We start from the raw sequence: 15,085 nt of genomic DNA, 5'->3' as shown, positions 1-15,085 counted from the left end.
TGTTTTTGTATGTGCATCCAGTTTTTTCTACTTGGAGTCGCTACGTTGGGTGCACTTGCCACGAACAGTGGTTGTTGCATTTTGCAAGTGCCTGGTCCATGAACATGTTGCATAATGTCTAGTGCATAAGCAGTCAATTCAGCAACATGGTCCTACTCCTCTCTGTCCGTTACAAATTATAAGTTGTTTTGGTTTTTTAAATACATAGTTTTTACTATGCATCTAAGCATAATGTGTGCCATGCAGCAATGCTAGCGCGGTAGCGTCAGAGGCTTCCTTTTGGCGCATATATGGCAATCGAACTTGTGTCGCCCACACCACAGGTCTGTATCGTTCCACAGGGTTAGGCTTTTAAGTTGAGCCTGTAAATATGTAGTATGCCTGTATTTTTGCACAAGTGAATAGGTTAGGAAACATGGATACTACTATACATCCAATGTTTCAGTTAGTTGCAGCCGTGCCGTCTGATTATTTGACAACAGACGGACTCGTGGTGCGCCACCATCGAGGCGATGCCGACAACTTGCTGCTGGACAATTCAAAGTATCATGGTGTGTGCGTGCTTCTTAGTAAATCTTAAGCTGACGCTGACCCATTCCCTTGCCGTGCGCAATAAAGAGGGAAAGGGGAAACACGAGACGTCAGGTTCTTGTTTCACATCGCCTACCTACGATCTTACTTGTCGGAAGCAACGTGTATCGGTCGTGTTCCGTAATCCTGTGCGACTGGTCTGCCCGTGGTTTCTGAAACCTCGTCGCGCGCCCAACAGGCAGCAAATCAGCGGCAGCTCAAGGCTTTGTTTTCCCAAACAGCATCTCTGTCACGGCGACACACTCTTTATTTTCACTGAAACAGACTGCGGGCTCTGCTCCAGAACTGAAGCCGCCGCCGCGGTTTTGCCAGATCGGAGTAGAGAGCTGCTTCGGAACAGGCATGCAACGAATGAATGCACGCCGGGGAACACACAAATATGGTTTGGACTGCACTGCTTTCGCGCGCGTGAACAAACTTTGCTCGAGACTTGCGTGTGTTCTTTGCACGGCAATTTGACGTGGATTCGAGCCAAGTCCCACAAGAAATTTATCTTGATTATTTATGCCAAAAACAGAGAGGGGCAGGTGTTTTAGACAAAACTCGTGCGAGATGCCAACGCCCGAGCTTAGTTGATGGAGCCACGGAGGTGCACAAATTTAGCTGTTCTGGATACTCCTCGTGTGGGAAACTCGTTGGCATTGGATGTTTGGGAGGTGTGGATATTCCCCAGCAAAGACGAGGAGCCTCATTTGTGATAAAGTTTTCCACCAAGGCAGTGTCAGCACACAGGTATGTGTATGTCAATAGCGAAGCATCTATGCAAATCACGGGAAAACTAGTAATGCTCCCTCCATCCTAATTTATTAGTTGTTTCAACTTTTTAGCTATATAGAATTTGCTATGCACTTATATATATATAATTTATGTATCTAAAAAAACCAAAACAACTAATAATTTGAGATGGAGTAAAAAAATCAAAACAACTAATAATTTGAGATGGAGTTAGTATTTCGTAAAGAGGTTTCTACATAGGTGGAGCTCACCAGATAAGCATTGGGCGAGGGCCCCCTCCCGCACATTATCCACTCCGGTCCCCATTATCCTTGCGAAAAAATGGATTTCATCATTTTCATCACACCACTCGTTCTTCCGCCGCCTGCCTTCCATCCTCCCACCTGACGCCGCCTCACCGCTAACCTCCCCTCGCCAGTGTTACCTCCAATGCCGGCGAGCACCACCCTCTCTCCCCCTTCTCCTTCTCTTCCCCTCCGGCCTAATCTGCACGCTACTTCCACCCGTCACCTGCTCCCACCTTGTCGGCGTTGCCTCCAACGCTGACGAGTACCGCCCTCCCTTCCCTACCCAATCCGCCTCCACTGATAGCTCCCGCTGTCGGCACCGCCCAACTGGCCTCCCCACCACCCGCCCAGCGACACCATCGCCGCTGGTCTCACCGCCCATAAACCACCACCATCACCGGTCCGGCGGTCCTCCCCGGCCATCCCTCTAAACCCGTCGGCCATAAAAACCCCCAAACCCCCAAACCCAAAACCCTAAATCGCTAACCCGAATCATTCTTTGCCCCCATCGGCCTCCGCCACTGCCCGCGGCCTGCGGCGACCTCGCGGCTGTCCGCTCCACCCACCTCCCGCTGGAGCCAGAAGAAACCTTCGGAATCCGAGAAGCTTAACTCAGTGTATTTACTTCCTTCAGCCCTTTGTTACTTCTCTCTTTTTTTCTTTCTTTGGTCTTCCGACCGTATGTGCGCTCCTCGTCGCTTTCCAGACCGAGAGATCTCGGGATACCCTAAATCAAGAGCCGTCTCGATGTAGAATGCTCCCTCTATCATGAAATGTAAGATATTTTATTTTATTCTAAGTTAAAGTAGTATAAATTTGATCAAATTTATAGAGAAGAATATTAACAAATAACACATCAAATAAGTAAATTATAAAAATATATATCATAATAAATATGATTATTTTAATTTAACATTCAAAATATTACTATTTTTTCTATAAATTTGATGAAACTTAAAACAATATAATTTAAGATATACCAAAATACCTTAACTATCTGCACTGGCATCCTGTACCGGTATCTATAGGACCCATATAGCGTTTTTCATGCTGCAGCGGCGTCCGCTACGCCTCCTCCAAACCAAGCGGAAGGACGCGCGTCCTCCAAATTAAGCGCAATAGCGGGTGTCCGCTATCGCCGCGCCGACCGCACCTTGGCTCCACTTGTGCCGTGCGCACCTGACAAGCCACGCAGCTGTAGCTCCACCCCACCACCGGTGCTTCGCCCCGAGCCACTGCCACCACTTTGCTCCGCCGCAGCTTCGCCACACTGCACCACCATAGCCCCGTGCGTAGGAGGGAGGCGCCGCTGGTGATGGGGTGCAGCAAGGACGCATGGCGAGGCCGCGTGGCGAGGGGAGCGCGACAGGGGGGGGGCGGTGGCGAGGACACGTGGTAGAGGGCCACGACGAGGCCCCGCGCAGATCCGGCTGGAGCTCGAGCCGGGTCGAATACCTCACGCTGTGGTGGAGCTCACCAGGGGAGGGAGGAGGGGGTCGAGCTGCCGTCGTCGCCGTCGCGAGCGAATGGCCGAGGGAGGAGGCATAGCTGCCGTCGCTACTCGTCGCCGCCGCCGCCTGGCTGAGCTGCAACGCCGCCGCTAGACCTTGCGCCAACTGGGCCTGCCGTGCCGCCGCAGGCCATGGAGAGGGAGGCCAACGCAGATCTCCGGCCATGGCGAGGAAGTGAGGAGGATCTGGCCACCGTCGCTGCTCGCCGCCACCACCGCCCGTCCATCCCACCGCGCGCAGATCCGCCCGGTGTGGCGGAGCAGGAAGGGGTGAACCGGCGGAGGGAGGGAGGCTGGGGGAGAGAGAAAATAAAAGTGCGAACGGGGAGGGAGGGATCGAGGGAGGGCGCTGAGGGGTGAAAAAATATCTAATACATGGATATCATCTGATTGTAGTTGATATAGAGTAGACATATAGATGATGGATGAATGCGGAGAAATTAGGTAGAGATGAGAATTTCGATGACCAGCTATAAATATTTCTTTTAAATAATACATATAGAGGAGATAAGTGTGAATAACTTTAACATTTGGGGACGGATCGAGTTTAGGATTTTGTAAAGCCACCAGGGCGTACACTCGGCCGTGGTCAGTCACGCCCGCACGCCGCGCACGTAGGTCTGCACGAATCGCAACGCAGATCTCTCCACCAAACCTTCCAGAAAACCCGTCTAGCCGAGAGCTGGCAAGCAGATACCACCCACGGTCCCACGCCCCGCCGCTCACCTCCCGGCCCCCGCTCTCCATCTCCCATACACCACCGCGGTCACACACTGACACACACAGAGGCTCGCACGAGAGAGAGAGAGAGAGAGAGAGGAATCCGAGTATCCGTTCCATCCGGCCATGGCTCTCCGTACCCTGGCGTCGAAGAAGACCCTGTCCCTCGCCCTCGGCGGCGCCCGGCCGCTGGCGGCGGCGGCCAGGGGGGTAACGACGGTAGCCCTCCCCGACCTCTCCTACGACTTCGGCGCTCTTGAGCCGGCCATCTCCGGTGAGATCATGCGCCTGCACCACCAGAAGCACCACGCCACCTACGTCGCCAACTACAACAAGGCGCTCGAGCAGCTCGACGCCGCCATCGCCAAGGGCGACGCCTCCGCCGTCGTCCAGCTCCAGGGCGCCATCAAGTTCAACGGCGGCGGTGAGTGAGCGAGGCCCCCCGCTGCTCTCCCCTCATCGATCCCCCTGCTTCTCTATCTCTCTTTAGGGTGCGGGGCTTATTTTATTTTGGGGGTGGGGATGATGCGGGCGGGGCGGATTTTAGGGGTTGGAGGGGGGGGGGGGGTGTTTAATGCGCTGCTGTTGCCGATCTCGAGTGATCCGAGTGCGGGAGGTGTATGATGACCTCTCGGATAGGGATTCGGAATTTCTTAAACGGGTAGCGGATTGTAGGATACCGTTTCTGAGGTTTTCGGTGGGTGGGGTTTGTCATTGACCAGGAGAATGCTGATTTAGAGGCACCATGGATTTGCCTGATGGGCTCCAATTTGGATACTTTCTGGAGTGATTTCTATATTAGTGCTACTGTTCAAGGCGAAATTTCTAGATTTGTTTCGTGGTACCAGTAGTTTGCTTATGACTCTATAATAATGTTGGTGTTGTTTTTATTGCCATTCTTTACTTTGCTAATCGTATATTAGCTACTACTACTGCCATCTTGTGGTTGATTAGAAAATTGGTTAGGTTCTTGCCGATGTGCAGGAATTGGTGTGATTTCGTTGTCTACTGAAACATTTTGAGGCATATTTGTGGATGTTCAGACCTATATACTGGTTTCATGGGAATCATGGCATCTCCTGCCACTTCTACATTATGAATTACACTTGATTCCTTTTCTACTCGAGCATACACTAATTTGCTTGGGACTATAGGCTATATTGTACTTCTTTTGTGAATAAGCGAAACTTGTTCGTTTTGTTTGGTAAACTGCCGCTTATTAACCTTGCTTATTAGTTAAATTAATTTAAGCACATCTTGTTCTGCTATATTAATGACTTGTTGCTATTCATCGCGAAGAAGCTTATTGGCCTATTTAACTTGTTCATGAGCATGGCATGTTAACCTCTTGATTGTATTCACATGTAACCTTCTGGTAAAAGTTCATCGTATTCAGATTCTTAACGGATTGTTCCTTTGGTCTAGAATTTTCACTAAGATAATTATCATCTTGCAGGCCATGTGAACCATTCAATCTTTTGGAAGAACCTCAAGCCTATTAGCGTAAGTATCTTGTTAATAGATTTATTGTTCCCCCAAGGGAAGAACATGTGTTTCTTTTTTCTTTGTTTGGGGTTGTTTCATGGAAATTGTGAGGAAATTTGATGTTTAACAGGAAGGTGGTGGGGAGCCACCACATGGAAAACTTGGCTGGGCCATTGATGAGGATTTTGGTTCATTTGAAGCACTTGTAAAGAAGATGAATGCAGAAGGTGCTGCTTTACAAGGATCTGGATGGGTGGTATGTACATTTGCTTTGTTTTATCCAGAATACTTGATGCCCTGATACAGTCTCAGAAGATTTGTTTTGTTTTTTTGACAAATCACTTATTACTTTTTTTGAACTGTAAATCACTTATTACTTGTGCAGTGGCTTGCTTTGGATAAAGAGGCAAAAAAGCTATCAGTTGAAACTACTGCTAATCAGGTGAAGATATTATCCGCATCTATTTATTGTTTATTTGACATGGAGCAACAATGTCATGTTCTCAGTCATAAATTTTTTACATTGAAACCCAGTTTTCTGAAAAGCCTAGAAGCTAGTTGTGTTGCTGGCTTGTGCTTAGTGCCTATGTGTCCCATAGGCAATCAAGGCATACACGTGCATTTTCTATCTGTTATTGTTGTTGGGAAAGTGATCATTAGCTTGAAATATGGATGGTTAGCTAAATAGCTGTTTTTTCATATCGTCTCTATAATCTTTCATATCCTACCACTGGTATTTTTTTATATTCTATCATGTGTAAGTTTTTGTATCTTATCCATGAATTTCCCTCGTGTTCCTCAAATGCTGGACCTTTTGCCACTGATTTTAACCCAACACTCTCAATTGCCACTGAAAAATCCCATTTCACTCTTTTGCCACTCTTCTGTTAGAGCAGTTATCTTGTGGCCATTGCTGCCAGGTCTGTCAAAAGACCTTATGCACTGCAGGTCCATGTGTAAGAGGATATGCCGACTGTATATACTAGCGTTGCTGTAATATAGAGCAGTTACTCCATAAGAGGATATTGTTGCAGCAAGTACTGAATATTTTTGCTATCAAGTTTCGAAGAACATGCCAAGAGTGTTATTCATATGTTATTGTGCTGAGTTGAACTAAGTGAAATCGTAAACCCTGAAGGAACTTTAGGTGTCATCCTATCTTTAGCAAATGAATGTGTTCTATCTACCTTAGGTTTTACTTCACACATGACCTTTGTAGATAGCACAAAGGAATGGTTTGATATGCACAACTGACCTGTGCATCTTACAGGACCCTCTGGTGACTAAAGGAGCAAGCTTGGTTCCTTTGTTGGGGATTGATGTCTGGGAGCATGCATACTACCTCCAGTTAATCTCTTTTTTTTTTTTGAGTCCAGGGTTCAACTTTTTGTTGATTAATTCTACCCCTGTTCAAAACAGTTTACGTGATACTGGTGGCAAACCAGCTACCAAAAAATTGTGATGAGCGTGAACCATTTTGACCACCCTATTAATTCTGTTGTTGATGGTCCGAACGTTTGTCGCTAACAGTTATTGAGAGGATGAATTGACACTGTTGCTTGAGCCATATATGGAGACATGATGAATTCATATTGCTAGCAGTACAACTAATTTGCTTCATATACTGAGGATGAATTCACATCATAGATTTGAGTCATAAAATTGTTGTGCTTGGATTACTTAGTAGCAACCTGCCCACATTGGTGTTTTTGTCGAAGATAGTTCTTGTACCTTGCCATCTTATTGGTTTAGTAACCCCTAATATGGTTAGTGCATCAAACATGTCTTAGAAAGATCAGTTATCATCCACGTTGGTGTTTGCATAAATAATAGATATTACTATTAGAGTATAATTGGTAGTTGTAGATATACGTATCCGCAGCTTCATGTGCGGCTACCTCGTCTTCGGCAACCTCAACAGCTCTACGTCGACCTTGGCTACTCTACGCACGGCATCTTCGACCATGGCTCCTCGCCCTCCAGCTCGGCTACCTCGACATTGGCACAAAGGGCTACCATCCGCATGAGTTACTCGCCGGTTTTCTCTCCAGTCGTAGCATCCGCACCACACCGACGTTATGATTGCGGGGGGATGTTAGTTCGTTGGCTCCTGCTTTTGGCTTCTCCAGTCTCACCGTTTGCGGTGCTCCCGCTGTGACTGCGGGGGAGTATTAGAGTATAATTGGTAGTTGTAGATATACGTATTGTAAACTGCCATATGTATCTCGGGGAGCTTTGCCCCCCAAGTATTGTACTCTTATATATACCGGCCGAGGCTTCAATGCAATACAATCCATTATACACCAATCCTATTACTCTACATGGTATCACGAGTTTGGGTTCTAACCCTAGGCCTCAAACCCTAGTTTTCCGCTGCTCGCGCCGCCGACGCCCCTCCTTCCCCGCTGCCGGTGCTCCTGACCATCACGACGCGCATCCAGCGCGCCCTCGTGACGATCTGCTAGCGCCCCTCCTCCCTGGGGAGATGTCGATCACCGGGGGGCGCGCCCTCCAACCCCTCCACGGCAGATCTTCGATCTGTCGGTCTTCTAGGTGTCGCGGTAGATCAATCTGATCTGCCGCCGTCGTCGTCAGGCAACAACAGATCATGATGGAACTCACCTTGGATGCGTCATCTGTGGCCTCCCCGCGCCCCTGCTTCTTCATGGGCGCATCGGGCGTCATCCTCCCCGGGATCTGCTGTTGCGGGTCATCCTCGCCGGGATCTGCTGCCGCGGGGATTTGACGCACCGCGTCTCCAACCCCGGCGGACTTTTTCGCACGACGCCGCCGGCCAACGGGAACCGCCGCGCACTGCCCAGCGGGATCTGCCGCCGTCGCACCACCTTCCCGGCGGGATCCGCTCCGCCCCGTCCTGACGTCTCCACCCCTCCGCCGGCTGCCTCGGCGACCTCTTCTCCAGGTCGCCGCTGCCCTCTTCCCCGTTGGGGGTGGGGGGGGGGCGTTGCGCCTGGCCACGGGCCGCCCAGTCTGGCGCGGATGCGCTTGACCGAGCTGTCCCGGCGACCTCTTCTCCGGGCCGCCGCCGACCTCTTCGACCGGACTCTGACGCCCACACCCGCCTCTCTCTGTTTTTCTCTCCCTTCTCTCTTCTCTAGTCATGTGCGTGCGGGCATCTTGCCTGTGCTGTGCGTGCAAGAGAAGTGACGAGGGAGTTAGGACGGAGGGGTGTGCTACGTGCACCCAAGGACTTCCCCACGAGATGTTGCTGCTGTATCTTTATTTTTGGTTAGTTTCTTTGATTTTTTACTCGATCACTGATCGAGATTGAGTCGCCCACCGCCCGTCGACCTCGCGCCTCTACTTCGACATCGGCGTCGACTTCACCGGTCTCTTCTTCATCTTCGACATGCGACATGGTGACATGGACGGTGCCGTAGGGGACGCCCATCTGCACCGTCCTCCTCGCCGCTTCGTTCGCACGTCGACCCTCGCCGGCTCGTCGTTGCCTTCACCGACTTCGCCCACCGTCGTCTCACCTCAAGCTACTCGGTCTGATCAGCCGATGTGCGTGATCCATCCGGCTCCCGTGACGTCCGTCCTCGTCGAGTGCGCCCTTCACCGAGCACGGAGGGCTACCACTGCATCGCCTCTTCGGGTAGCAGTGGTGTCACCCCGTGGTCTTCTCCGCCGTTGCTTCTTCACCGCCGCCGACCACGTCCCCGACCTCTTCGTCGACTCGTCGCTGCGCGCATGGTCTTCGTCAAGCTGTACGAGTTCTTCGCCGTCTCTTTCGAGCGCCGCCGCCGCGTCATCCGGATCATTCGGCCTTGTGCTGAAAATCTGGGTTCCCCTCCTTGCTTTGTCTAGCACAACCACGTTGCCAGCGTCGCCATCTCGTCCCCGACTACTTCGTCTACTCCAGCAACAGCAGGCGTTGGCACCTTCTACCTCGCCTTCTTCTGTGCCTACGACCGCCATGGAGGCCTTCTCTGCTGGTCCCCCCGGCGACGGCGTTTGGTTGTGTATCCTCCCTTGCACGTCCGGTATTAGCAACACCGGTGCGTGCCCATCGTCCCCGGCGCGTGCCCATCGTCCCCGGCGCATTTCCGAGCCTGGCAAACCCGGGCATATGTCGCCCAATGGCCTGACTGCATCGACTTCGGCATCGCTCTCTCTACGACTGCCTCGATGCGTCGCCATCTTCGTCTCCGGCATCTTCTCCATTACGCCACCACCATGGCGCCTCCTCATGCGCCCGCGGCTTCATGTGCGGCTACCTCGTCTTCGGCAACCTCAACAGCTCTACGTTGACCTCGGCTACTCTACGCACGGCATCTTCGACCATGGCTCCTCGCCCTCCAGCTCGGCTACCTTGACATCGGCACAAAGGGCTACCATCCGCATGAGTTACTCGCTGGTTTTCTCTCTAGTCGCAGCATCCGCATCACACCGACGTTATGACTGCGGGGGGATGTTAGTTCGTTGGCTCCTGCTTTCGGCTTCTTCTCCAGTCTCACCGTCTGCGGTGCTTCCGCAGTGACTGCGGGAGAGTATTAGAGTATAATTGGTAGTTGTAGATATACGTATCGTAAACTGCCATATGTATCCCGGGGAGCCTTACCCCCCAAGTTTTGTACTCTTATATATACCGGCCGAGGCCTCAATGCAATACAATCCATTATACACCAATTCTATTACTCTACATTACATCTTGCCATCCTATTTGTCCGGTAATCCTAAATATGAGCAGCTTAAGAATCATCTCATTTATAGTTCATGGGTATGTGCCAAAGTATTATAAAAGATTGCCTATCCCAGTTTTAGCTGAAAAGCAACAACACACTCTTCATTTTTTTTTCTTTCCATTTTTTGAAAAGCCATAGCCTCTGCTTTAATAAGTAATGGAAATTGCCCTTTTGTTTGCATTCTGGTAGAGCTGTGATTCTATCTCCCACTAGCAGTGTCAGCTTTCTTGCAAGTGAATCTTGATGCCTTTTTTGTTGTGCCAAGTGATCTCCAATGCTTTCTTGGTTGCAGTACAAGAATGTTAGGCCTGATTACCTGAACAACATCTGGAAGGTGGTGAACTGGAAATATGCCGGAGAGGTGTACGACAATGTGCTTGCCTGATTTGTCTTGAGGGGATACTCATCTGCGTTGGCTATCAAGCTGTTTTGACTCATGTGAAATAAAAATGGACCTGTCTAGCTACTGGACCTTGTACATTTCGTTAAAATATACTGATGCAATAGCTGTTGAATTTGTGTGTCCTGCTTGCGTGCTCGGCTCGGCTCTGGTCTGCTACGCTCTTCTGTGGCTGGCACCATACATACTTGCCCAGAGAGTCCTTCCTTTGTGTCCAGTAATACTGCCAAAGAATTCTGATATGAGCTTCGAGGTTTGCTTGAGTTACCATGCCTTTCCATTGTTTGCGCTTTGCACTTTGTAGGAGCCACAACTTGGTCACGGGCATCATATCTACCTGAAACTACCGTTCCAACTTGACCTTTAACTATAACGACATTCAGAACGAGTTTACTTTTGCCTCTAGTCATGATTTGTTAATTTTACGTTATCTTAAGCACGAGAGTAATTGATTTGCTTATTTTCTAAGAAAAAAATTGAGATGTGAGAAGAACATCAAGTTTAGAATAAGATAACGATATGTTATTTTGAATCGTTGAATATGCTAAAAACATTAATGGAATTAGAAATTTAGTAAGATCCAACCACATTTGGTTAGTGTCCTACAAAAAAATTTCTCGTATTTTTGCAAGGCGACGGATGAGCTGCAGCAACCATCTGTTCGCAGCCGAAGCCCCCACAAAATCACGTCATAAAAAAATCTACTTTGTTCTTGAACATATGGTATTTAGGGCAAGATGAGTTCACGCCATCGGAGGGAATACATTTTTACATCCTCATATTGCAGTTTCCGCTAACATGCATCTTTCTAATCATTCTAACAAGGTTCTACATCAGCTGCCAAAGAATTAAAAAGAAAAGGAATAACAGTTGCCTGTATACAAACAGGTGAACTACAGATGCCTATCACAAACATGCAAACAACAGGCACCCTAATGCGAAATGTGTGTAGCTCGCGACGACAGGCACCCTTGTGAGCAAAAATTCTGCCTTCCAATTACTCCCTTTGTGCCACCAACGGGCAAAATAACTCTACTTGGTGAATCACAAAGAATGCAGTTGGCATTCATCGCAAGTTTCGGATCTCCCGTGCCACATCGATGCAAGAAGAAATTGGACAGTTGGTCTTGATTACATTTGTACCTATATGAGATCGACAAGCTGAAAAACCTTCCTGCTCACACATATTGAAATATGATTAGATTTCTAATTGACATTTAAAAAATGCATAACCATATTCTCGAACTTAGCTCATATTATTAACATCATAACTTAATCTGTGATATATTATGGACAGAAAAAAAGTGTGGTTATGCCATTGTGCCTAATCCTAGTGATTGTTGTGCTTGTTCCCTCAAACTAATCCTTGTGATCGATTAAAACGTGAGCAAACATTAACACATAAGCATGTGACAGTGATATACCTTCCGTAGAGAATTGATGAGGGTACCGAGTGGTGGAGAGTTAATTTTTGCTCGCCTCGAAATCTGGATTTAATTGAAAAGTTAGCTTTGGGTGGAAATTTCACAAATCTGCCAATTGAGCTAAATTCACAAAATCACAAAATTTTGTGCCCATTTCACAAAATCACCACTATTTTGGGCTAAATTCTCACAAAACTAAAACTGTGTGATCATTCCCTTTTCATGGTTAGCTAGGCTCACATGTGTCATGTTCATGATCAGTCGAGCCCATATGACAAATTTGATGATCTGTGACTGACATGTGGGTTCAATTAGTCGTAAAAAGGGAAAGTCACAAAGTTGTAGTTTTGCAAGAAGACAATCGAAAATACTGGTAGGTTTGTCAATATTAGCCCAGGATATTGGTAGGTTTGTAAAATTTACTCATACCTTTTTGTGGAAGACTTCTAGGAAGTCAATAATTCCACATAGCACTGCAAGACATACCTCATCAAGTCTTATATATCCTGGAGGCAACCGTGGGTCACTCTCCTCAATCATCGTGCTAAGAAGTTTTTCCAAAGTGACACCATTCTCACTTGTGTATGCCCATCCCCATTCGTCAGCCAAGCTTAGCATTTCAGTAAGGAAAGAGGCATCATGGAGGGGACCTGTCCAAAGTGGGCCTACAACAGCGATCAAATCATCATCCTGCAAAAAGGGACTGTTATATACTAGCATAATTCCTTTGCCAAGTACTCAATCAGGATTAGCTAAGAAGTGATATAGTTTCTTGCATGGCATAGGCATACAATTTTCAACTTAGATTATGTAAAACTTATTCATTACCAAAAAAAAAATCAGGATTAGCTAAAAAGTGATACAATTTCTTAGATCGCACATATCCAAAGTTTGTTCAATCCTGATAAAGGGAAAAAAAACCTGAAAGCAAAGAGTAGTAATTAAACAATAATTTAATACCATGACAATGATTTATTGTACCTACTGCTCTGTCTGTACAACCACAAGAAATCTGCCCCAGCTCATCAAATCCAAAAGTCTGAGACTGGCCACAACTCTTGCAATGACTAATGAAGCCATAATTACTGCCAAAACAGAAAGGGCATCAGAACTTAACATTTCATAATATGTACTAATTAGTTCTATGGTTGTTGGAAAGAAAAGCACAATGAGTTACCTGGTGTCATTATCTTTTCCGTTGCATAATTGTACCATCACTCGATAAATAGGACCATGATATGCAAAATACGAGAATACTGGTCTTATGTGAAATCCCAGAAGAGCTGCTTCCCGTGCAGCACCACCTATAACCATTCGTAAACCGACCTCATTCGGATATGGCATTGGACGAACATATGCTCCATATGAAGACAAAGAGCTAAATAAAAGCAAAATGTTACATAGTTGTCACAAAAAGATTTGTTATGAGTTATGACTTATAAAGAGCGGTATTTAGAAAATTTGAACAAGTTCTCAAACAAAAATATTGGCATCAAATTATTTACAGGGTGATGCAAGTCCAGTATCCTTGACAGAAGGGCGACTATATATCCACAACAAAGATGGCTCTGATTCATATTCAAGCTGAGAAGCAACCAAAATCAATCGGAGCAATTTAACCTCCGTGTTAACCTAAGTAAGCACACATTCATTGTACTTGTACTGGAAAATAGATAAGCACCTACATTACATATCACATGCATACGAGATTACAACCATAAATTGAGCTACGATAAGCATTTCATTCCAAAATATACCCCAGTTCCTCTTGTACAAACACTAATGAACTTCATCGCGTATTGCAAAAGCAACTAAACGACAAAGTAAGTGACCCAACAGTCGTACAAGTTATCAATCGAAGAATCGACATTTCGAAGAAGAAAATCCTCCCTCTTTAAAAAAGAAGGAAATCCTGAGCCATTGAAATCTAGAGATTTTTAGATGCTACTAAAGTCAGAATTGGAGTAAGACTCACCTTCTCGAACCATACCCTCTCGCCGACCGCCAATCCGTGGACGTCAGGTAGAGAAGGCCCCCAATCTTGAGCGCCAAGAGCGCCGCCCTTACGTATGCGGCGTCGCCACCGAACGAGTCCACGTCGATGACGTCGAAGTACTCGCGCCGGAGGTACCGCTCCGCTAGCAACCGGGTGGCGTCGTTGTGCGACACGACCCACCTCCTGCGCCCCGCCTCTGCCGGCGGCGAACCCCGCTCGACGCGGGATAGGTTGGCGACGATGACGGGGCGGAGCGCCTCGGAGGCGTCGTTGGCCCAGACGAAGTCGGCGCCGGCCTGCGCGAGGTAGCGGAGCGCACGGACGCCGCAGCCGCACATCGCGTCGAGGCAGAGGAACGGGGCGGAGGGATCGAGGCGGCCGTGGCGGCGGAGGGTGGCCGCGAGGACGGCGAGGTCGCGGCCCGCGGCGCTGTCGCTGCGGTAGAAGGCGGAGCCAGGGTCGAAGGAGACGCCGCGCTCAGAGTGCGAGCAGGCGGGAGGCGCTGGGCGGCGGCGAGTGGCTTGAAGGGGAGGGGAGAGGGAATGGGGCAAGGAGATGGCGGCGGCGGCCATGGTGGCGGGAAGAGTGGGGAGAGTTCGGCTAGTGCTTAGGGTGGATGGATGGATTGGGTTGAGCCGGTGTAAATCTACTCTTTATATTACAATTTAGTTACCCATCTAGCCAACCTTAGCTCTCTATAAGTCTCTACTATCCAACAGACTCTTCTTTTCCCATACTGCCGCCGATCCCCATCGCCACCTCCTGCTACCTGGCCTCACAGTCCGCCGCCCCTTCCCCGCCGTCTGCGCCAAGGACAGCGTCTCCGGCGACCAGGGCCACGCCGGTGGGTTCAAGCTAGAGGTGGAGCAGCTCCGCCCCGCGCCCCGCGCGCCTCCAAAGCTGCGGTCCGCGCCGCCGCGCCCCGCTGCCGGCCGACTCGAGCGCGGCGCCGGCGTCGTCCGTCGCCCGCAGCCTCTCCACGAGCTCCATGTCCGCCTCCCGTAGCAGCAAATCGATCTCCGGGAACAGGGGTGGTCGTCGACGCCGTGGTACGTGGCCGGCCATTGGAGCGGAGCTAGACCCAGCTGGCCATGGGAGCGCAGCTCGACCCAGCCATCCATGGGGAGGTCGACCCCGACGGCGAGGGGGAGCGGAGCTCGACCCCGCCGGCCAGGGGGAGCTCGATCCCGCCGGCCAGGGGGAGCTCGATATATTTGCTGTATTTAGA

At 49.1% G+C, this 15,085-nt stretch overlaps 2 protein-coding genes across 4 annotated transcripts; one reads left to right on the top strand and one right to left on the bottom strand.

Moving 5' to 3' along the window:
• Window positions 1-3,856: 3,856 nt before the first annotated feature.
• Window positions 3,857-10,700, top strand: LOC120665901 (superoxide dismutase [Mn] 3.4, mitochondrial). Of its 2 annotated transcripts, none has more exons than XM_039945623.1 (6): window positions 3,857-4,267; window positions 5,300-5,346; window positions 5,459-5,584; window positions 5,714-5,770; window positions 6,599-6,676; window positions 7,195-7,648. In XM_039945623.1, exons 1-6 carry the CDS (start codon window positions 3,970-3,972, stop codon window positions 7,408-7,410), a joined length of 822 nt encoding a protein of 273 aa, XP_039801557.1. In that variant the 5' UTR covers window positions 3,857-3,969; the 3' UTR covers window positions 7,411-7,648. The 2 variants fall into 2 exon arrangements, with proteins under 2 accessions (XP_039801557.1, XP_039801558.1); XM_039945624.1 differs by lacking the exon at window positions 7,195-7,648 and adding an exon at window positions 10,330-10,700 and having other exon boundaries at window positions 3,858-4,267.
• Window positions 10,701-11,126: 426 nt separating this feature from the next.
• Window positions 11,127-14,764, bottom strand: LOC120665900 (tRNA (guanine(26)-N(2))-dimethyltransferase-like). 2 transcript variants are annotated; one of them, XM_039945621.1, is made up of 6 exons: window positions 13,837-14,764; window positions 13,039-13,239; window positions 12,847-12,946; window positions 12,291-12,551; window positions 11,862-11,924; window positions 11,127-11,611 (listed from the first exon to the last, which is right to left on the bottom strand). In XM_039945621.1, exons 1-6 carry the CDS (start codon window positions 14,427-14,429, stop codon window positions 11,504-11,506), a joined length of 1,326 nt encoding a protein of 441 aa, XP_039801555.1. In that variant the 5' UTR covers window positions 14,430-14,764; the 3' UTR covers window positions 11,127-11,503. The 2 variants fall into 2 exon arrangements, with proteins under 2 accessions (XP_039801555.1, XP_039801556.1); XM_039945622.1 differs by having other exon boundaries at window positions 12,348-12,551; window positions 13,837-14,757.
• Between the last annotated feature and the right edge of the window lie 321 nt (window positions 14,765-15,085).

This window comes from Panicum virgatum, chromosome 3N (assembly GCF_016808335.1).
Source record: "Panicum virgatum strain AP13 chromosome 3N, P.virgatum_v5, whole genome shotgun sequence".
In the NCBI taxonomy this organism is placed as follows: domain Eukaryota; kingdom Viridiplantae; phylum Streptophyta; class Magnoliopsida; order Poales; family Poaceae; genus Panicum; species Panicum virgatum.
Note: the sequence above shows the minus strand (reverse complement) of the source record. Positions and strands in the feature narration are given on the sequence as shown.

Coding starts and splice junctions, on each gene's coding strand:
- LOC120665901 (XM_039945623.1), top strand. CDS start 3,970: ATGGCTCTCCGTACCCTGGCGTCGAAGAAGACCCTGTCCCTCGCCCTC. Junction 5,347..5,458: donor AGAACCTCAAGCCTATTAGC/GTAAGTATCTTG, acceptor GATGTTTAACAG/GAAGGTGGTGGGGAGCCACC. Junction 5,585..5,713: donor TACAAGGATCTGGATGGGTG/GTATGTACATTT, acceptor TTACTTGTGCAG/TGGCTTGCTTTGGATAAAGA.
- LOC120665900 (XM_039945621.1), bottom strand. CDS start 14,429: ATGGCCGCCGCCGCCATCTCCTTGCCCCATTCCCTCTCCCCTCCCCTT. Junction 12,947..13,038: donor GGAAAAGATAATGACACCAG/GTAACTCATTGT, acceptor CTGTTTTGGCAG/TAATTATGGCTTCATTAGTC. Junction 11,612..11,861: donor TCATCAATTCTCTACGGAAG/GTATATCACTGT, acceptor ATGTGTGAGCAG/GAAGGTTTTTCAGCTTGTCG.